This window comes from Camellia sinensis, chromosome 7, assembly GCF_055761805.1.
Source record: "Camellia sinensis isolate YWXY chromosome 7, ASM5576180v1, whole genome shotgun sequence".
Lineage (NCBI taxonomy): Eukaryota > Viridiplantae > Streptophyta > Magnoliopsida > Ericales > Theaceae > Camellia > Camellia sinensis.
In genome coordinates, this window is record NC_138967.1 from 75,840,411 (window position 1) to 75,864,452 (window position 24,042).

Genomic DNA, 24,042 nt, shown 5'->3' on the forward strand with positions numbered 1-24,042 from the left:
CAGTTTAGTAGGAAATGGATCGACGAGTTCGACAGACAAGTTGTTCTTAAATGGTTAGATCCGGTTGATGAAGCTATCGTCTAACTAGTAAAGGCATCATATCACTCAAATGTTAACCTTATTTTCCGTTATGCCGAGAAGGAAAGGGGTAGCGAAGGTGGCGAGGTAGCAACCGTAGATGCTTTGTTCTCTCTCTAAATATATATGTGTTGATGATAAAGGGATGGTCACCGATTCTATATATCTTTTGTTCTCTGGTTTTGTATTAGACAAATAGAGAGAGAAATAGTAGTACTGGTAGAGAGAGAGAATTGGGTTTTGAACAAATAAAAAAAGATTTTGACAGATATGGCCTCTCTCGCTCTCTTTTATATAATCTGTGTGTATGTATGAGAATTTGAACAGATAAAATAAAAAATTGAACAGATAAGAAAAACAATCTTGGCGAATTTCAACAAATAAGAAAAATAGGCTTGGTAAACTTCAATAGATAGATACAAATTTGAATAGATAAAAAAAAAAGATTTGAATAGATAGATTAAAATAAAAATTTCAACAGATAAGTGGCGATGTCCGTTTGACCAACAAATGTCATTTTGACCAACAAATTTTCAACAAATGTCCTATGTCCCTACTAAAATCAACATTGTCCTTGATGACTTCTAGGGATGGAAATATGGATTTATTATCAATTTTCTCTTAAATATATTATATTTATTTTTAATAAAAAATGCAAATAAAAACATGTTTAATACACATTTAAAAAAAATATTTGGAAAATAAGTAAAAGTAGTGGTTGGCAAGTAGATGTGGTTGTTGACAATCGCCGATTTTGTCAGATGCGATTGTTGGTTGTGCGGAGATGGTGATCGAAGGTTATTGTGTGGTGACTGGAGATGATGGCTGAATGTGGTTGCTTATTGTCGGAAATAATAGTCAACCATTGGAAATGGTGGTCGAATGTGATTTTGACAAGTAGTAGCCAAATGTGGTTGGCACTAGTGGAAAATTATTGTTGGAAGAGACCATCGATGGTAGTAGTTGGAGGTGGAGACAGCTGATGGTGGTAGACAAAGGGTGTGGGATAATATATATATATATATATTGTAAGCAAGTAAAATCATTTTTTTTTATGGTACAAAATTTTACTAAATTTTATAAGGGGAATTTATTAAGAAATTCTTTTTCAAGTACTTAGTATCCAAATTGGTCCATAATATATTCTTGTATTCCAATAAAATCATATCATTTGGACATTTTTGTTCAAATTCTTGTCCTAATTTTTCACTTTTTATCTGTTCATTTTATTTAATTTGTTAAACAAGAAATTTATTTTTTGTATTTGTTAAAGCGAATCACATGTAGTCTGTTAAACTATTTTTTTTAGCCAACTTATGGCTTCTGGCTTTTAAAAAGTTATTTTGGACTGTTTGGTTAAACTTATTTCAAACAGCTTCTGATTCTAACTATTTATTTTAAGTCAAAAAAGCTGATTCTGAGATGCTGCTCACCCCTTGCTTTTGATTATCAGTTTCTGCTGTGGACATGTTAATTCACAGTTATACTCTTATATTTTTTTATTTTTTATTTTTTTAAAAATAGAAAAAGACACAAATGAACTATAAAATTTTATTATTATTTGTTATGAGAAATGTAGACAAATAGTGAATAATAAAAAATAAAAGTTAGTTGAAAAAGCTACTTCACAGCTTATTTAATAAACATTACTCAGCAACTTAAATCTATAATCCAACAGTTATACCAAACAGATTAACAGCTTCTGATTAAAGTCATAATTTATAATCTTTTAAGTTATAATCTATAATATGTTTTAACAGTTATACCAAAAATGACCATTCTCCTCTACCTCTTTCGCTGCCACTCACGGCGGACCTCAACTGTTGTATGCTGATGTTAGGGCCGACGAAGCGGAGGAGAAGAAGAAACCCTAATAATAATTTAGAGAGGTGAAACAAATAGACAGAGAAAGGTGATTTAGAGAGAGAAAGTGGATTTGATTTTTAAATAAATAACACGTGAAGCAGTAGGTTTAACAATTACATAACACGTGAAGTATATTAGAGAAGTGGTAGTTTGGTTATTTTATAAAATCATGTCCTTACGGACTAAATAGTTTTTGTGTGGTTCTTTGGGCAAAAAAAAAAAAATTGAGAAGCACCCGATAATTCTTATAATTGTACTAAAAAATTATATAATATTTATTTATAAAAAAATGTACACAATAATAGGTAATAAGGTCGATGTGCACGGTTGTTTTGGGATTAGCTTATTTTTATTTTTTATTTTTTTTGTTTGTTTTCGTCTTTAGTTAATTTTTTTAAAAAATTTAGGTTTCTAGATTTAGCTTGATAAGACGAACCGAGAAATTTTAATTTTTTAAAACAATTCCAAAAAAGACAAAAATAAACAATCTTTTTTGGGTTATTTTGGCTTTTTCATTTTTTTTAATTTTTTAAAAAATATACTTTTGAGATTCGTTTCGACAAGGCAGACCAGAAAAATAAAAAATTTTGACATAATTTTGAAAAAAATCACTAAATACAAAAAAATTCAAAAATAAAGATGACTTTTTTTGGATTGCCAAAAGATAAAAAAATTGTTGGGTTAATTACAAAAAAAACTTCAAAATTTCACGCTTTTTTCCCTTTAAACCCAGTGTTTTAATTTTAACAAATTAAATATTGGAATTCCATCTGTGCTTCAATGTGCCACATCCATCCCTCTTCGTCCGTGTAACGTAACAAGAGTTTCAATTTCGACAAATTAAACGTTAGAGCTCCATCCATATTTCAATGTGCCACATCTTTTTATCTCTGTCCGTGTAATGTAACGTAAGGAGTTTAAAATAAAAAACATGTAAAATCGTGGGGTTTATTTTGTAATTAATTTTATTTATTTATTTTTATTTTTAGTATTTTAATTTTAAAAAAATATTTAATTATACAAAAAATCTTAAAATCTCACATATTTTTCATTTTAAATCCTAAAATAATTTTTCGTTACCTTACACAGATAAGAATAAATAGAGAGAACACATTTATCAATTTAGAATAAAAAACACGTGAAATTTAATTTTTTTTTCTTTTGTAATTAACTCAAAGAAAAATGTTTGGAAGTTTTAAACTATGAGCTTTAAAGGGTTGATCTTTATTTTTTTTTTGAATTTTTACCTCAGTAGTGTTCTATCAGAATTTCTAAATTAAAAGGATGAATCATTTATGTTACCTCAGCAGTGTTCTATCAGAATTTCTAAATTAGAAAGATGAATCATTTATGTTAACCAAAACTGTTTTATTTCGCGTGTCATTTCTCTCTTTCACCGCATCCAAACCCGTTATTATTTTCTCATTGAAAAAAAAAAAAAAAAAACATGAATGTTAGGTTATACTTACCACAAGGTTATACTTACCACAAGCACTCGAGTATTCTCTCTCCTTTTTTAATTTCAGGAAAACTTGAGAAAAAATGATGGGAAGATGCTCGATTTCATCATCGGAAGAGGCACAGTTGTTCCAGACCTTGAATGGGATTCAACAACTTTCTCAATCTCGTCGTTTCAAGGTAACCACCCTCCTCAATAATAATAAAAATAATACTAACACATTATTTCATTTACATCATCAACATTTATCCTAAATAATATTTATACGCTAGTATGTATATGTTGCTTTAATTCTTTATTTAATTTTAAATTTTATTTATTTATTTATATTATATTTCAAAAAAGCATCAAGGCCCTTTTCAAAGTTCTCAGTTAATGGTGTCTTCATTTGATGGTCTCTGCTAATGTTGAAATTTTAACATATTTAAAATGATAATTGTTTAAAAATATTTTTTAAATATTTTTTTTGTTATTAAATTTAAATATGGGCAAATTACACTAACGATCCTTATAAATTGAGATTTCTGATATTTTGATATATTTGATCCTGAATTTTGAATCTTGTTCCAAATATAAGAATAATTGAAAATATTATTGCTCAATTTTAAGGGTAAAGTCGTTACTTTGATAAAATATAAATTAATTTGATAAAAATAAATGTTAAATTTTTTTTTTTGAATTTTTAAAAATTATTTCTAAACACTAAAGATAAAATGTAAAATTGATAAATCTTTATACATTTATTTATTTATTTCACCAAATTAATTTTTATTATGTGTTTGGATGATGATCATGTAATGGATAGTTGCTTTTATTTTCATTAAATTAGTTTCTATTTTTTTAAAAGTCAAATATGGCGACACTTTGATATCAATATTAAACCAATCCATTAAATCAAAAAATCCAAAACTAAAAATATTTTATATATTAAATATATTTGATTACACATTAAAAGCGTAACAACCATCCGTTACATGATGATCACCCAAACACATAATAAAAATCAATTTGGTAAAATAAATAAATAAATAAATGCATAATAGATTTATAAATTTTATATAATTTTATCTTTGGTGGGTAGAAATAAACCAAACCAAACCTTAAGTCCCATCAAATGGGGTCGGGTACATGAATCATTCTTCTCCACGCGGCGCTATCAAAGGCCATTTTATTAGTCAAATTAAGTAGATTCATATCTCTATTTATAACGCTAGTCAACGTTAATCTAGGCTTACCTCGTCCCCTAACACTTTCATCTACCGTTACAGTATCGCATCTCTTCATTACTGCCTCTGTTGGTCTCCGTTGAATATGACCAAACCATCTCAAATGATTCTCTCTCAACTTATCTTCTATCGGTGCTACTCCTACCCATTCCCGAATACACTCATTCCTAATCCTGTCTTGTCTAGTCTTACCACACATCCACCTTAGCATCCTCATCTCAGCCACACTCATCTTATCTACATGTTGTTTCTTGGTTGCCCAACACTCCAACACATACAACATAGCTGGTCTAATAGCCGTTCTATAAAACTTACCTTTTAGTTTAGTGGGTATTCGTTTATCGCACAATACCCCAGACGCACTTCTCCACTTACACCATCCCGCCTTAATCCTATGGGCCACATCTGCATCAATCTCTCCCGCTGTTGTGATAATCGACCCTAAATAACGAAAATGTTCACTCTTAGGCAGTTCTTGATTCTCAATCTTTACTTCTCCTCTGCTTTCATTGTTACTGTTACTAAATTTACACTCCATATACTCTATCTTAGTTCTGCTTATTCGGAATCCTTTAGATTCAAGAGCTTTTCTCCAAATCTCCAACTTTGTGTTAACCCCTTCTTTAGTCTCATCCACTAATACAATATCGTTTGCAAAAAGCATACACCATGGCACGTCATCCTGAATATTTATCGTCAACTCGTCCATAACTAAAGCAAAAAGAAAAGGACTTAAGGTAGATCCTTGGTGTAACCCTATAGTGATAGGAAATTCATTTGTCTCTCCAGCTGGCGATCTAATAGTGGTCACCACCGCTTCATACATGTCCCTAATCATGTCAATGTAGCCTTTTGTCACCCCTTTCTTCTCTGACACCCACCATATTATATCTCGGGGCATTTTGTCATATGCTTTCTCAAGGTCGATAAACACTATATGAATGTCTCTTTTCTTTTCTTTTGGTGCATAGAAATAATTTTCAAAAATTCAAAAATATTTTTTGACATTTATTTTTGTCAAATTAGTTTATATTTTATCAAATTGATGACTTTACCCTTGAAATTGAGCAATGATATATTCAATTGTCCTTATTTGAAATAAATTTCAAAATTCAGGATCAAATGTGTCACAATTGAAAAGTCAGAGACTGAAGTGATACAAGCCCCAAACTATAGGGACGGTTAGTATAATTCGTCTTTTAATTATCTACTACTACTAGGTTAAATGTATTTTTGCTTTTCGATTAGTTCTACCTCTTCAAATGCAATGATTTTGAGACACCCTTGAGATTTTGACTATAGATTTATTTTGGACTGGTTTCTGGGGCTTTCATGTTCAACTTATTTTCACTCAAAATAGGCCATTTACTTAGTTCTTATAAGAAGAGAAATTACATGGAAAATATTATCTGTACTATTTACATTTTAGGGCAAACTTCATTGTAACACACTTTTTATTTCATGGAATGCTGATTGTATTACTTGATAATGAAAGATTAAAGATATAAAAATTTTAGTTCCAGGAACTTCCTAAGCAAGATATCCAAGCATTCACTCATAGGATATAAATGATTTATAGTGGGGAAACCCTTCCAAGCAGACGGTAAAAATCCACCGATGTAGTCCACTAGTAAAGCAAATCAAGTGCAAGTTACAGGACCCAAATCAAGATCCTACCTACTTAAACCCAAAGCAGTTTTGTAGTCCAATCTACTTGAACTTTGGCAATCTACTTTTTACTAGCACATCATGAACCCACAATTATGAAGCATCCAACCTTCAATCCACAAATATCTTATGTGCTGTCCTTGACAATGATTGTGCATGTTTTATGAATGTGTAGCACTCTCTAAGATTCTCACCTAACTTTTATACTCACAATACTATAGACCTAAGAACACTTAAAAACTCAATGATAATATCTCTATGTACCAAACTCTACACTGAAGTCATAAGAAACTATGTAAAGTTCAATGAAAAACCTAAACCAGCAAGGAATAAAACACACTACGACTCAGGTCATATTCCCCAAAACATAATGCGTTCAAATGAAATAGAGCACAGTTTGAACAGTGTCTTTGGATTCAAGTTTCTGATATGAAATGAAACTCAAGAATATCATGCCTTCTTACGAACCACTGGAGCGTTTGGACGATGAAGCTATTGGTTTCACCTCTATAGGATTTGCAATAGACATTCTATTCTCATTTGAATGGGGTCACTTGCATTTGAACACAAGCGCCAATGTTAAGCAACAAAAATAAAGCTAGGAAAAGCTAAGTAAAAACCAATCTATGGGGAACTGATGTGAACTGTCGACAAACTTTATTAACAAAATATGATAGCAAGACTTATGACAAGACGTAGAATTGAGACTTATGACGTTCAGTCCAAAACAAGGAGTTTTTAAGGAAAACTCGAATCTGAACAGTAAAGAAACACAGCAGTGGAGGGATTAGAAGTAGACGTAGTTCGACTCCTCAAAACCCAAACTTCCAATGCTTGAAACCTTAGCTGGGGGTGGAGCCATGTCAAGCTATGTTTTGAATATTATTTCTCAAAAAAAAAAAAAAAAAAAACTGACTTCTCGCTTACCTCTTACAGGTTCTTTTTAAAACTAAAAAAAGTGGTATTCAAAGAGTTCCTTAAATGCTCAACACATGAGCCCAAGAGAATTAATGAACCTGAGCTTATTCAAAGTCCCTGAATGACCATTCCAACTTCCTCATTTAAAACATGTATAAAATAATTGCTGGCAGCCAAAACAATTTAATATGAACAGCAGGTTGCGTCAGAAACTAAGGTCCAACACCATTAATCATGGTTGTTAAAATTGGGATCCTATGTAGGATCGATGAGAGGGTTTCGTGGATCAGATCATAGCATCGGATTGAGAATCGTAAGGTTCTACTTTCTATTAAAAATAAAAATGCAAATAAGGATGATGCATATTAAAAATAAGGTGAAAAATTACAAATCCAATGATCCTACTTACAATCCTACCTACAATTTTACTACGGTCCTCTATAATCCCACACGATCCTACACAATCTTTGCACAATCCCACACAATCCTACTTGTGATCCCGCTATAACACCAATTCTATAATGATTTGGATGATTTTGGAAATTTAGGATTGTAGGATCCAACGATCTGGATCCTGATTTTGGTAATCATGCCATTAATTATTCTAGCTATGATCAAATTAGATTGACTAAGGTCACAAACCATCCTTCAAGATAAACACCAGAGGTATATGTATACAACATTTAATGAGATTGTTTGTACAAATATTTCAACTTAAATATGCTGATGCACTCGCAGGCATGGTTCTTAGATCAGTTTGGTGTTCTTCATGATGGGAAACAACCTTATCCTGGTGCAATTTCAACATGTATGTTCTCATCTATTAGCTTTGGCATTTTGGTAAGCGTGTTTCAGTTATATTGTTAACTGTTTGCTTTGCAACTAGTTTTATGGTACACCATGTGATTGCTTTTAAGTTTTAACGTTTCTAGTTTGTGTAACAGTGGAAAGGCTAGCTACCAGTGGTGCCAAGATGGTGATAATCAGTAATTCCTCAAGACGTGCATCAATAACCATGGAAAAGTTAAAAACCCTTGGATTTGATCCCTCTATGTTTCTAGGAGCCATCACAAGTGGGGAATTAACTCATCAGTACCTGCAAAGGTTGACTATCATATTGTCATCACTATCAGCATCATTTTTTGTTTTTGGTCATGACCATCATATGTTTCATAACTAGACTATAATGACTAGTTTTAGTAACATTGTCAACTGCAATTGGTTGTCGATACTATTTTGGTATTTGACCAGTTATTTTCTAAATTATATTTTGCATTTTCCCACCAGTAAAGCAAGAGTTGACTAATATCATGTATCCTACCCAAGTTGCAATTGAGAATGAAATGAAAAATTGCTCTAATGTGCATACTTCCTATTACTCATATTGTTCAATTATACTTGTTCTCTATTCATGGCCATGTCCAACATGTGGAAAAAAAGGAGAGAGAGAGAGATCAAATTCTCTGGAAGACTTTTGAAGGTCTCTAATAGTATAATATTCAGACATAGAGTTTTTTGTTTTATTTTGTTTTTTTTTTTTGGCCCCGGCCCGGGGGGGGGGGAGGGATGCAATGGACAATATTAAACTTAATGCCCTTAAAAAAATTGGTACAAAGAGAGGAGGATAGGACAATGTCGAAAGGCAATAATGAGAAATTTCTGAAAGTGCTTCCACAATATTATTGGTGGTGGTAGGGTTAAATCTTTTCCGTTGAAGAACATTTGGGAAGTGGGGTTTCTATCTAAGTTCTGTTCACTATTCATAATTTGGAAAGGGGAAGATGTTGCCTAGTTGGTGTTGCATGTGTTAGTGAATCAATCTGGGATCTTTTGAGCTTGTTCTTTTCTATGTTTGGCTAAATTAGTTCTGCAATTCCAGATTTAGTATTTTGGTTGTATGAATCTTGGGCAACGGTTATGATGACAAGCATGGAAAGAAGAAAAGGCCCAGTCTGGAATTTCACTTGGACTAAAGTTTTGGAATAATTTTGAGTATTTAATTTTGAGTATTTATTTGTCTATTTTGATTTAGCATGCTACTGGACGAATTTTATATCATTATATTAGATTTTAGTAGTTAAGTATTATTTGCTAAATTCAATAATTGCTAGTCATGGTTAGTAGTTTGTTACATGGACTCGGGTACAGGATGTCAGGTGCGGGTATGTATCTAGAGGTCGGACTCATCAAACCATAAATTTAAGGGTACGCGGACTTGGCAAAAAAATGTGAAATTTTTATATTTTTAATCAAGTTAGTGAGATAAAATGCTGCTATATGTAACTTGCAGTGTCAAAAAGACATTTATAGCAATTATACGACAATATGTATATATAATAATAGTGTTATATACAATTATATAAGAAGTATTCGTTGAAAAGTATCTGACATATGTACCATACCCTTGTCCGAATGTTGAGTGTCCGACATGGATATTTGATTTATTTTGAAGAGTCTGTGTAACATAGGTTAGTTGTCATAGTCCATGGGTCATAAATTGGGGCAAGAGATATTAGTTGAATTTAATTTGGTGTCCAAGTTAGTCTCGAATGGTTTCAATTACCAAAGATTCTTAGTCTGAATTCAAGTTTTAGTCCTTGTAATAGAAATAGGAAAGTCTTTAGCCCATAAATATGTGTGTTAAGTTATGTGCTTGAGGGTAATAGTGTCATTGTACTTATTCCCTTATTATTATAAATACATGTATTTAGAGAGGTAAGCAACCTAATTAGGTTTTATACCTTCTCTTCTAATAAATCTTTGGTTCTCTTTTTTCTCTCTTTCAATTCTTGTGTTTCATTCTTAACTTGGTATCAGAGCAAAGAAATTTTTTTCTATTCTTTTATTTTTAGTTTTTTAGTTTCAAGTGTTCCTTGTTCTTCCCGATAATGTAAAAAATAAAAAATAAAAAAAGAGGGTTTACCAGAAAAAGTTTCAAATTTTTTTTTTTTTGGTTTTTAGTTGCCTATTTTTCTAATTTTTCTTTATTTTTTGGGAAAATAGGTCCGATTTTTTGATTTCTTCATTTTGTCAATTTTTTGATTGATTCATCACTTGGGTCCACCTATGGGAGCCGACCAGATGCTCTAGGCTACTCTTTGGCTTCGGTTTTGGATGGTTTTTAATTCTTTTTTGGCTTCATAGAGCTGTCGAGCTTCTTCCAGGGGTCTGCATTTTTGCTTCTTGCTTCAGCCACTCTTTTTCTGGCCCTTTTTAATGTTGTTGGGCTATTTTTGTTGAGTAACAATTTTCTTTTGATAGTTTTCTGCGGTTGTCTTGTTTGTTGGGTGTACTAGCACCATTCTAGGCCATGGCAGATGATGGTAAGACCCCTGTAGTCAACGAAAGTGAAAGAATCTGGTTCCAATGTTTCTCTTGGTGATAATTCCTCTCTTTAACTTACTTCGGTCAAGTTGGATGGTACCAATTATCTGGTTTGGTCGCTTTCCTTTCAATTGGCCATTACTGCTTGTGGCACGTCTGGTTACATCAAGAGAGTTACTAAGGCTCCCAAGGAGGATGGACCAGCCCAAGATAAATGGCAAAAGGAGAATGCTCTCGTCATGACTTGGCTTATTAGCTCTATCCACTCCAGTATTATCCGCTTCTTTGTTTTGATGGATGTAGCTCATGAGATTTGGACTGTTGCAGCTCAGATGTATTCCCAATGTGGTAATGACCAAGTCTAGGAACAAAGGTATTAGTGTTAATCGTGGTCAGATTACCTGTGATTATTGTGAGAAAGACCGGTATGATAAGGAACATTGTTGGAAGTTACATGGCCGTCCTCCTCGTAGTGGTACTAGTGGACGTGGTGGCGTTATTCGTTCCCATGCTAATCTCTCTGAGTCTTCGGCCAGTGCCCCGGGTGATTCTGTTACACTTTCCCGTGATGAGTTGCACACTCTGGTGTCTAATGGCTCGGCTTGATTCTTCCTCTGTCCCAACTTTTGATCCTTCCTCTACTTCCAACTTTGCTTCCACAGGTATTCCTACAAGTGCCTTGAGCGCTTCTTCTTCATGTCCTTAGATCATTGACTCTGGCTCTACTGACCACATGACAGGTTTGTCTCATCTTTTCCACTCTTACCCTCCTTGTTCTAGCAAGGATAAGTAAGAGTTGCTGATGGGTCTTTATCCTGTGTGTCTAGGATAGGCTCTGTTCATTGCTCTTCTTTTATTTCTATTTCTTCTGTTCTTCATGTTCCCCAGTTTTCTACTAATTTACTCTCTGTTAGTCATCTTACCAATTCGCTAAATTGTTCTATAACCTTTTATCCCTCTCATTGTGTTTTTCAGTAACTGGGTACAGAGAGAACGATTAGCAGTGGTAAAGCACATTAGGGGCTTGTACTTTTTGGATGCTAGACTTTCTTCCCTTGGATCTTCTCACCAGCCTCTTCAGGCGACTGGAACTTCTGCCCGTCCCCTGTTACATTGGTGGCATCGGTGTTTAGAACGGCCCCTCTAGTTTAGTTTTAGAAATATTTTTTCCTTAGTAAAGGATTGCCATAAGAATAATTTTCATTGTGATGCTTGTGAGTGTTAAACATAAATGTTGTTATCCTTGCATTAATAAACTAAGTCTTTTTCCTTTTATGGTTATTCATTCTGATGTTTGGGATCTGTCTCGTGTTATGTCTGTATCTGGTTATCGGTGGTTTGTTACTTTTATTGATTGCTATTCTCGTGTGACTTGGGTTTACTTGCATCAGACTAAAAATGAAGTTTTTTCATGTTTTCAGACATTTCATAAGATGGTGCTTACTCAATTTGCTACCCCTATTAAAGTCCTCTTGAGTGACAATGGCACTGAATATATTGACGGTGCATTTTGGGCCTATCTTTAGGCTCATGGCATTCTTTGTCAAATCAGTTATGTCGGTACCCCTGAACAAAATGGTGTTGTTGAGCGCAAGAACCATCATCTACTCGAGGTTGCTCGTGCTCTTATGTTCACAATGTATGTACCTAAACCATATTGGGGTGATGCGGTCCTTACCGCTACATATCTTATTAACCGCATGCTTGCGAGTGTCCTCCAGTTTCAATGCCCTGTTCCCCTTCTTTCCCGGACATCTGTTCACCCTATCTATCTTCCACCTAAGGTCTTCAGTTGTGTCTGCTTTGTCCATTCCCCTCATCCCCTTTGCAACAAACTTGATCCCAAGGCTTTAAGGTGTATTTTTCTCAGTTATTCCTCTACTCAAAAAGCTATCAGTGCTATTACCCCCACACTCGCAAAGTTTATGTTTCTATGGATGTTACGTTTTGTGAGTCTGAGCCATTCTTCCAAGGATCATCTCTTCGGAGGGAGGTTTCTATTCCAGAAGAGATTGGTTTTCCGGATTCTATGGTTTTTCTTTCTAGTGGTTGTGAGAGGGAAGGTGAGCCATGTAGTGAGGGGGAGGTAATTCCTTGTGTTCAGGGGGAGTCATGTCTGTTGGATAGATTAGATCTCTAGACGGCGACAGAGGGAACAGGTGCCTGATGTGCTGCTATGCCAATCATCTCCATCTCCAGTTTCAGGTAATGAGTCATTGGTTGCTAATTCTCCTGTCCCTGCTAGTGATGTTCATGAAGTTGGTGACTCCAATCTTCCTATTGCTATTAGGAAATGAGTTAGATCTTGTACTCAACATCCTATATCTCATTTTGTGTCATATGACTCATTATCTCCATCATACCATGCCTTTGTTTCGTCTTTGTCTTTTGTTTCTATTCCGCAGGGTTGGAAGGAAACTCTTAAAGATTCTAAGTGGAAAGAAGCTATGGTAGAGGAGTGAGAGCATTGAGTAAGAATGGCGCTTGGGAGTTAGTTTTTCTACCAATCAGGAAAAAGCCTATGGGGTGAAAATGGGTGTTCACTGTCAAACAAAAAGCTGATGGGACCATTGAGAGATATAAGGCGAGGCTAGTTGCCAAAGGGTTCACTCGGACTTATGGCATTGACTACTAGGAGGCCTTTGCACCAGTGGTCAAGATGAATTCCATCCGTATTCTTCTTTCTTGTGTAGCAACCCTGGGATGGCCATTACAGCAGTTGGGTGTGAAGAATGTGTTTCTTCATGGGGATCTAGAAGAGGAAATGTATATGGATATTCCTCCAGGTTTTTCTTCTCCAGCCATCGAGGGGAAGGTTTGTCGGTTAAAGAAGGCCTTGTATGGGTTGAAACAATCTCCTACAGCTTGGTTTGACAGATTCCTTAAAGCGATGCTCAAATTTGGTTATAAGCAAAGCCATGCAGATCATACTTTGTTCATCAAACAGTGTGGAGATAAGATCATTGTACTTATTGTCTATTGTGTATGACATTTTGGTGACAGGCAACGATGAAGAAGAAATGTCCAAAGTCAAAGCTCAACTTTCTAGAGAATTTGAAATTAAAGATCTCGGACCCTTACGGTACTCTGTTGGAATTGAGATTGCTAGATCAAATAGGGGCATCTTTATTTCTCAAAGTACATCTTGGACTTACTTGAGAAGGTAGGCATGTTGGGATGTAGGCCTGTTGATTTTCCTATTGAGACTAATCACAGGCTGAGTAGTAGTGATGGAGAACATGTGGACAAGGAGAGGTATCAAAGGCTTGTGGGAAGACTGATATACTTTTCTCATACTAGGCTAGATATTGCTTATGCTGTTGGCATTGTTAACCAATACATGCATGATCCTCGGACGGGGCATTTGGATGCAGTTCATCGAATATTATGGTATCTCAAATCAGTGCCTGGAAAAGGTATCTTGTTCTCCAATCATGGTCATTTAAGGTTAGAGGCTTTTCCCGATGAAGATTGGGCTATTGATGATAGGAGGTCTACCATAGGCTATTGTACATTTGTAGGAGGAAATTTGGTGACTTGGCGGAGTAAGAAGTAGTCCGTTATTGCTAGATCGAGTGCAAAAGCGGAGATTGAGCCATGGCGCAGGGCATTTGTGAGTTGATGTGGTGGAAAATTTTATTGGTTGACCTAGGATTGTTGAGTGGTAGTCCCATAAGACTGTATTGTGATAATGATGCCGCTATTAACATTTCTCATAATCCGGTTCAGCATGATAGAACTAAGCACATCGAGATTAATTGACATTTTATCAAGGAGAAAGTGAATAGTGGCATCATTTGTTGGTCTTTTGTCGCATCTAAAGATCAGTTAGGTGATGTATTTACCAGAGGGTTAGGGAGTAAAGTGTTTCATCCTTTTGTATGCAAGTTGGGCATGAAGGATATCTATGCATCAACTTGAGGGGGAGTGTTAAGTTATGTGCTTGAGGGTAATAGTTCATTGTAGTTATTCCCTTCTTATTGTAAATACATGTGTTTAGAGAGGTAAGAAGGCTAATTAGGTTTTATACCCTCTCTTCCAGTAAATCTCTAATTCTCTTTTCTCTCTTTTTCAATTCTTGTGTTTCATTCTTAACTATGTGTGAGATCTCAATGTCTCAATGGAGATGATATTATGAAGAATTGATATTGTGTTTTGTGTGAGATTTGCTCCACCCTTGCAAGGTTAAGTTCTCTGTGTGTTTCTTCTTACTCTTCTCTTATTGTTTGCACTAATAACCGAAGTACTATTCTTGGGTTATTGTTCATTGGTCTTGAAAAACTGCCCTTCTCAGTCCCTAAACCTTGCCAATAAGTTCAAATTATTCACAACCTTTTCTGCTACCCTTTGGCCATCTTCACTTAAACACCATAAAATAGTTGCTGTCCAGAGAAATCCAGCCTCTGCTAATCCTGCAACCTAATACATTAGAAATCAATTTAATTTCACCCTCTTCCTTGATATAAAATACATAAATCTTTCTTCTACCTGTTAGAACCGTAACACTAGAAGCTTTCTATAACCAAAATCCACCATAATACCAATTGCAAGAAGCAACACACCCCAAGTTTCCTAAAGTTGTCCTGCATAAGGTTATACAGCGAGGCGATTGAGTAAGATTTGGATGATAGCTCGTATGTGTGTGATTTGGTGGATTTAAGGTGAGCAAAACCAATAGACTTACGAGGATGTGGATTGGCATAGATTGCATCAATTTTGATGCATACATTTCATTTTTGGCTCTCAAGAAACTTTTTGAATTCTCTTTTGCTCTTATTGGTCTTACTGGAGGGCTTAGTTTTTTAAGATATTCTCATTATGCTAATAATAGGTCATAAGATTTTGAAAATCTAGACTATAATTCTAATAATGTAAGATAATTGAAAGTTGATGTCTTTCAATCTGATTAGTTATACCCATTCTTGTCACATGGTTATTTGAAGTTGTACTATTGCATTTGGTCAAACAAGTTTTTTTTGTTCTTTCTGTTTGTTTGTTTGTGTGTGAAACTCTGATCCATAAAATTTTTGGTTCTTTATATATTACTGTAGTTCTGGTCATTCCAACACTTACCTGCTTATTGATATGTATCAATAATTATTTATCAATCTAAGAGTTCTATTGCATTCTGAGGAGGCATTCAATTTTCTGTTTATTTTTTATTTATATTTTGAAGTTTTAGTTCAGGATTTAGTAGTTGTGTACTTGAGTAGTTGGAGCAGTCATTCTTACAGACAGACTAGATTAGGATCTGCTTAACTAGTTGTTAAAGTTAACAACTCTGGATTTAGGAGAAGTAGCTCCCATAGTTATTTCAGGATGATCAATGCAATTAAAAAATTGGGTAAATTACACTCACCTCTCCTGAGGTTTGAGAAAAATACAGTTAGCCTCAAAAGTTTGGCATAATTACACTGACCTCTCTTTTAGTAAAGTTAAAGCGATCAAAACTAATGCAGATGGTGGATAGACACTAAATAAACAAAGGTAAATGTACATTTTCGTAGAAAATATATGACAACATCATCTTTTCATCCATACAATTTACGAATTACTGATAAAAAGGACCCAAGTGTTACGTGAATTAAAACCTTGAGGGAGGTAGGTGCAATTATGTTAAAAGTGTGGAGCTAACTGTATTTTTTCCAAACCTCAAGGGAGGTGAGTGTAATTTACTGTGTTCCATTTTCAAGTTTAACTTGGCATGATAATTATAGATGATCCACTGTTATTCTATGCCACTAAATTTATGTGCAACCCCATAGTTTTGGTAAAGATAACCTGCTCGTGTTCAATCTTGGTAATTCATAGTATGAAATGAAAGAATTCTCACTAATGGATTATGGGCAGAACCTCTCCTTTTTATTGTAATTGTTGAAATGAGCACGGAACTGTCATTTTTGTTTGGGTGGTACTTGTATTATAGTTGAATGACAACTCCTTTTTCATGTCATTGATTGTGAACAGGAGAAGCGATGATTGGTTTGCAGCACTTGGAAGGTCCTGCATTCACATGACGTGGAGTGATCGGGGTGCTATATCACTTGAGGTATGGTGAATGAAAGACTGCTTTTAGATAATATCTTCTCCCCTATTTTCTCTCTCCAAATTAACTGAGTATCTACTAGTGTGTCTCCTGCCCCTTTCTGTTCTTCAAGTTAGATGTAATTTCTTCATGTGAATATAATTATTCATTTTTATCTATGTTTCCATTCTACTATATGTAGAATCTCTGCACCAGCAAGTGAATAAACTGTAGGAAAAATGCTCTTTGAGAAGGCTCTTAAACTGATGTCAAGATACCTACTTGTTTACTGAAGAAACTTTGCTGATTCTGTGAATTTGAAGTATAGCCTGGTACTGAAAATGAAGGAAACCAGCGTAGCCTGAGAATTGGGATTCAATTTTGCGAAACTATTGGAAATAGCAACTCATGTGCTGATGAAGTTGTCCTGTTATCAATCAGGGTGGTATGAGGTCTATTTTCATCCTATAATGATCCATTTATGACCTCTCTTTTGTTTGTGTCACTCATTGTCACCCAAAATATTGCAGTCAAGTTCATCTAGAGTACAAGCACCACTGAAAAGAAGCATCAGCGTGGTATCCATTTTCATCCTGTAAACCTTTCTTTTGTATATGTTAGAAATCGGGTTGGGTTTTGGACTCGGGTTTTGACCCGCAACCCATTTAGTGACCCTATTAGTTTGAATCTCAAACCATGTTATCCTAGGGATAAGAGTGAATAACCCACAATCTCATCTTATGAGGAGATAGAGTTATGGGTGGTTATATCTCTTGCAAAATACTGCCAAACTCACTAAAACCGCACCGATTCGCATCAGTCCGCACTGCTCTAACCGCTAACCGTGGTTTAAACTTTAAAAGTTATAGGATGCCAACCGAATCGCTCCGCACCATTATAGTTAATACATATGTTTTTTAACTTCCAATGAAATATCAATGTAAAAATGAGTGTGTGAGAGATTTAAGATATGAAATTTATTACAAATTAGTATTTATATATATGAAACATATTATGCAAAATTACTTTGTATTATATATCTAAAAAATATTATGTCTAAAAATATTATGCAAAAGTATGATAATTAGTTAGAATATTCTTCAATCCGCCAATCTGTTAACCCGCCATTCGGTTTGTAATTTTACTCTCAAACCGCCCGAACCGCACCGCGCACATTCCTTGCATCTATATGTATTACGTACTATAGGCTATGGGTTTTAACTGAGAAGTTTTTCTGCAAAAGACTCTCTAACTCTTTGTCATTGAAGACCATGCCTTCGTACTGTGAATTGTGTGAGCTGTTCTCTAATAGTTCTACCCCACTCCAGGAAATTGTTCGAGTTCATCATGGAGGGATGTGATTCACCCATATGATACACGAATTCAGGTTGAGAGAAAAAAGTATGCCTGAATCCATTTTTCCTACATTGGTATCAGAGCCATTGTCAGGTGTTTTCATGTTATTTGTGCATGAATATATGTATACATGTTTTTCATGTAAGAAAATTGATGATTTTCAAACTATCTCTAATCGTCATGAATTTCGTATATGTTGTAGTTCATATCATGTAGAGCATATTTGTAAAATTATATTAAAATCGGACGGTCGGATTTTGATAAAAATGAAGACCAATTTTTGTTTTTCAAAACTTTGACTGCATACTGTTTTTACATGCTTTGTTTTCATGCTGTGAAACTTACATATTTGGAATCCTTGTTTCGAGACTTTCGAAACAGTATATTATGCGTTTGATTCCAACTTACGGTTCAGGGAAAAACTCAAACCCTAATTTGGGTGAGAGTTGGAAGCCATAAGAGGCTTCCTACTCTTAACCGAGAGTGTGTGTCGAACACTCCCTCATTTAGAGTCGTCGAATGCCAAAACCGAGACCATCATTGGATTTCTCTCGAGAAATTGAGTCAAACGGTGCAAAAAATCGAGCCAAAATGGCCGCTGGAAGACGGTGTGTGGGGTCCATGCGCGTATTGGCGAAGCTGCATTGCCACATGCTACGTTACATGGACTCTTCAGAATTTCTGAGGTACCCTTGTTGACACAACACAACACGGGTACGGGGGCGGGATACGGCCAGGATATGGCACTTCACAAACAGATACGACTATGTTAAGAAGAAACGAAAGAGAAGAGAGCAAGGTGAGAACCTAGTTGCGATTTCAAAAGGGTGTCGATCTGTGTCGTCTTTTCTCTGGCTTCATTTGTGTTGATCTCCTCTTCTCTCTCTCTGTCTTCGTCTCTCTCGATCTCCTTTTCTCATCTCCTCGTCTTCTCTTGTTCATCATCTCCTCTTCTTCTTCTTGTACTTCTTCTCTCTCTTTTGTCGATTTGTTTTCTCTCCCCCTTGTTTTTAACATGTAATAAATAAATAATATATTATTTTGTTATATAATAATAAATCTAATTAAATCATATATAATAAAAAAATCTAATAAAATATATACAATAAATCATCCAATTTTTATTATTTTATTTATTTTAACATATTTTATTATTCCTTATTTGTTATATTTTTTTATTTATAACATATATCAATTAAAAATAAAAAAATAAATTATATAAATAAATTAAAAATATTATCAATAAAAAAAATACATAAGATAGAAAAATAATAAATATATTTTAAAAAATAACTATTTAACTCATCTTTATATAATAAATATATTTAAAAAATAACTATTTACCCACCCCCGTACGCATATCCACATTTGGATCCATATCAAGGTATCCTCACTTTTTAATTTTGAAATGTCCAACCCCTAGATACGTACCCGCATCTGCACCTGCACCCGATACCCACACCTGAGTCCGTGTAACGTAGGCTACGCGCTGATGTAAGCGCTGACACGTGCTGATGCCCAGGCACTAGGGATGTAAGAAAAATCAAAAAAACTGACCAAATCGGTTGAACCGAACCAAATCGGCTATATTTGTTCGGTTTTTTAATATGAATCAGTCTGTGCGGTTTTTAAAATTATTTTTTTTTTTGGTTTTCGGTTCGGTACTGGTTTAGGTACCTTTTGCACTGAATTAAACCGAAACCGACCGAAAGTTTTGCATATTAAACATAATATATATTAATTATATAATAAAATTGGTTGAGTATAAAGTTCAGTTGATTCACTTAATTGTTAATTTTTTTCTTAAATATTCTAGGTTTGACAATAAATATTGACAATGTGATAAGTTGTTAGTTTGCCACTCATATGTGCTTGAGTCAAGTTTTACTACTACTATGCATATATAGCTATATCAGATGTTTATGCCATTTGTAGTGGCCCATTTAGTCCATTTTGATATTTGTGACTCGATATGTGTGAGGGCATGATAGCTAGATCCAATCTTGTCACATTAATAGATTACAAATACGCATCTTAGTCAAGATTATTTGGTCTCCCATAAGTCAAAAACTTTAAGATGATTTTTGACATTGCACATATGAAGTCAAGATCAATTAGACGAGCATTTGGACTCTTAGTTTTTGACCCGAGGTAGCGAGTATCTATTTAAGCATTTTGGTGGGCTTTGTAAAGAGAAATGGATGCTTTGAAAATTGATTATTCCTGGTACTGAACAACACAATGGTGTGGTAGAGAGGAGGAATTAAGTATTGTTTATGTTAGGTGGATAATGACGCAATATGTTTCCTAATTAGGAGTTGCACCTTAGTTTGTTGCCTATTTCCCTAACTAAATGCCCTCCATATCATGATTTTGCACTCCATTTGGGTAATGGATTGGCAGAGAGGCAATTTGGGGCGATCTGTAACCATCATGTATAGCAGCTTATCTTTATTATTTCTCATAAGACGTTGATGTTAGCATATTATATTAGCCGAAAGTATTAGCATATTATATTAGCCGAAAGTCACTATGGTCTGTAATCATTTCATGCACTCAGGGATCATCTTGTAATTGTAAACCCTAATCTTCATTTATAAATAAGGGGTGATTTTCTATCATATCCTAAGCTGGTTACCCAAGCTTCATGGTATCAGAGCTACACCTCTAGGGTTAGGGTTCAAAACCGTACCTAGTTGGATCATCTGCTTCGTCGATCTTCAGCCACCGTCGTCACTCCGCTTCGTCTTCATCAGCCGCTTCGTCTTCATCAGCCGATTGGATCATCTGCTTCGTCTTCGTGGATCATCTGCTTCGTCTTCGTTGATCTCCTGCTTCGTCGATCTCCTCAGCTCCTCAGCTCGTCTTCGTCTTCTCCTCAGCTCGTCGATCTCATCGCCCTCGTCGTCCTCAGCTCCTCTGTCGTCTCCGTCACTCGTCGCCCTCAGCTTCGTCACTCGTCGTCCCTCGTCGTCCTCACTGTGGTATGATCTCCGACTCTAGTATATCTATAAATATATATATATATACTGATATATATATATATATATAAATAGCTTGATAAATATATATTTATATATAAATATATGTATATATCCTGATATCTACATAAATCAATCAATATATATAAAAAAAAAAAAAATCAATAAAAAAAAAGAAAAAAAAAAAAAGAAAAAAAAAAAAGAAAGAAAAGAAGGTTTCTTAATTTTGTTATATCTTTATAGTGGTCATTGTGCCTGTTATATCACTACCACCTTCCAGGTTTGTGATTGCCCCTAGTTGTGTTGCGAGTTCGGTAGTATTGTATCCATGACAGATTCCACCAGTGTGTCCCCTTCTTCTCAAACACCAAAGAGTGAGAGTCCCATTCTACCTACTGCCATGATTGAGAACCCCAACCCTAGTCTGAAAATCACCACCTCTCTATTTAATGGTCAGAACTACCTAGCATGGTCCCAAAGTTTGACTATGTTTTTGAAGAGCAGAGGGAAGATGGGATATGTTGATGGCAGGATACAGGCCCCTAGTACCACTGACTCAAGTTATGAACAATGGGAGATTACCAACTCTTTAATTATGAGTTGGCTTATCCATTCGATGGTTCCAGAACTTGGTGAGGGCTACTTGTCTATGGAGACTGCCCAGGATGTTTGGGAGGCTGTGGCTGTTACCTATTCCCGCAAAGGGAATTTTTCACAGGCATTTGAGTTGCGTCGCTCTATTGAGAGCACACTTCAGGGAGAGCAAACTGTTCTTCAGTACTTCACTTTCCTCACCAACGGCTGGAAACGCCTTGATCACCTGGAAGACTATAAGCCCGTTTGCCCTACTGATTCTGTCGGGTACAAGAAGTTCATCGCACGGGAACGGGTCTTTAAATTTTTGGCCGGCCTAAATGTGGAGTATGATCCAGTTAGGGGTCGAGTTCTGAGTATGGATACTCTTCCTTCACTTCAGGAGGCATTTTCCTATGTACAAAATGAGGAGTCGCCGGTCTGCTATGATGTCCCCTGTCTCTACTGACCGTTCCGCATTACTGTCTACTCCTCGAGATGGCCTCAGCCTGCCTCATCCGTCTGCTGCTAAGGAGTCTGTATTTTGTGATTATTGCAAGAAGCCGCGGCATACTCGTGAGACGTGTTGGAAGCTTCATGGGACTCCATCCGGGGGTCGCAGTGATCGGTCTGGTTCTCGAGGAGGTCGGTCAGGTCAATCTAGGGGACGTGGTTCCTATTCCCGGGCTCATCAGTCTAGTGCCGTTGATACCCTTGATACTACTTCTACTTCTGTTACCCAAGCTTCTGATACTGAGCTGGAGGATGCTTTGCGCCAATTGTTGGACCGCCGATCTTCTACTGCTCTCAGTACCGCTTCCTTGTCCTTTGCCCGCTCAGGTAACTTAGCATCTTCTCCTTGTGCTTTCCTGTGTCATACATCTTTGCCTTGGATTATTGATTCTGGTGCCTCAGATCATATGTCTGGCTCCGCTGATCTTTTCTCTGTCTATAAGCCCTCTTCAGGTCAGGACAAAGTTAGGATTGCCGATGGAACTGTTTCTTCCATTTCTGGCAAAGGTTTAGTCCAAGTCACTCCTACCATACATCTATCTTCTGTTCTCCATGTTCCCAAGTTTTCTGTTAATCTATTATCCTTAAGTCGCCTTACCCAGGATTTGAATTGTCGTGTGACGTTTTTTCCTGATCATTGTCTTTTTCAGGACCTTGTCACGGGGAGGACGATTGGCAGTGGTAGTGCAGCAAATGGTCTCTACTTCCTAGATCAACCGGACAAACTTGCTTATTCTTCCACCACGTCTTCTACTACCCCCGCTGATGTATGGCTGTGGCATCGGCGTCTTGGGCATCCCTCCTTTCATTTACTTAAGCATTTATTTCCTTCTAGTTTCGCAAATCATCATGTGTCTGACTTTCTTTGTGAGTCTTGTCAACTTGGAAAACAACATAGAGCTTCTTTTGCTCCCAGTTTGAATAAAAGCTTCGTTCCTTTTTCATTAATACATTCTGATGTTTGGGGTCCCTCTCGTGTTCTGTCTGTGAAAGGTCATCGCTGGTTTGTTACATTTATTGATGATTTTTCTCGTGCTACTTGGGTGTATCTCATGAAAGATAAAAGTGAGGTTTTCTCTGTGTTTCGCACTTTTCATAAGATGATTTGTACTCAGTTTGGGGCCACTATCAAAATCTTTCGTTCTGATAATGGCGGGGAATACATCGATTCTGGGTTAGGACAATATTTCTCTACTCATGGCGTTATCCATCAGACCTCTTGCACCAATACCCCTCAACAAAATGGGGTGGCCGAACGCAAGAATCGGCATCTTCTTGACATGGCTCGGTGCATGTGTTTTTTTATGCATGTGCCTCGACCCTATTGGGGCGACGCTGTTCTCACCGCTGCCCATCTTATCAATCGTCTTCCTACCCAGGTCTTGGCCAAACAGGCTCCGCTTCACGTCCTCCTCGGTTCTCAGTCCTTGTTTTCTATTCCTTCTAAAATATTTGGTTGTGTCTGTTTTGTCCATAATCACTCTCCCTCTCGTGGTAAGTTGGATCCTCGCACCCTCAAGTGTGTTTTCCTTGGTTACTCTCCTACTCAAAAGGGGTATAAATGTTACCACCCTTCTTCTCGTAAATGGTTTGTGTCTATGGATGTCACTTTCTTTGAGTCCCAGTCCTATTTCTTGTCCTCTCCGGTGTCACCGTCCTCATTTCCGGGGGCGCCTTGGTGTGAAGTGAGTCCTGTGCCTCCTATGGTAGAACCAGTTGCTGTGCCTCCTATGGTAGAACCAGTTGCTCTTGCACCACCCTCTACTACTGTGCTTCCTATGGTGGAACCAGTTGTTATTGCACCCCCCTCTTCTACTGGAACTATAGAACCCACTGTCACCAAGAATAAGGACGGGCATGTTTATGTCCGGGACATAGACAGACAACAAGTTAACTGGATACACGGGACCGTTTCTGCTACTCCACTGCCATCTCCTGCTTCTGATGAGAGTCGAGGTAACTTTGAATCCCGTGAGTCCATTGATCTTGACGTTCCTATTGCCCAGAGGAAGGGTGTGAGATCTTGTACTCAACATCCTATCTCACAGTTTGTAT

The 24,042-nt window shown here is 36.0% G+C and overlaps 1 protein-coding gene across 7 annotated transcripts in view; it reads left to right on the forward strand.

The window, feature by feature from the left end:
* Positions 1–3,294: 3,294 nt before the first annotated feature.
* The window catches only part of LOC114274407 (Haloacid dehalogenase-like hydrolase (HAD) superfamily protein), a 57,006-nt gene continuing 36,258 nt past the window's right edge, over positions 3,295–24,042 (forward strand). For 2 of the 7 annotated variants that reach the window (XM_082878259.1, XM_082878258.1), the window contains exons 1-4: positions 3,327–3,582; positions 7,954–8,023; positions 8,160–8,319; positions 16,507–16,588. In XM_082878259.1, the coding sequence (XP_082734385.1) occupies positions 3,487–3,582; positions 7,954–8,023; positions 8,160–8,319; positions 16,507–16,588 (408 nt within the window). In that variant the 5' untranslated portion in view covers positions 3,327–3,486. Of the gene's footprint in view, positions 3,583–7,953; positions 8,024–8,147; positions 8,320–16,506; positions 16,589–24,042 lie in introns of all 7 variants that reach the window. The other 5 variants (XM_082878256.1, XM_028216315.2, XM_028216316.2 and 2 more) reach the window with 4 other exon arrangements.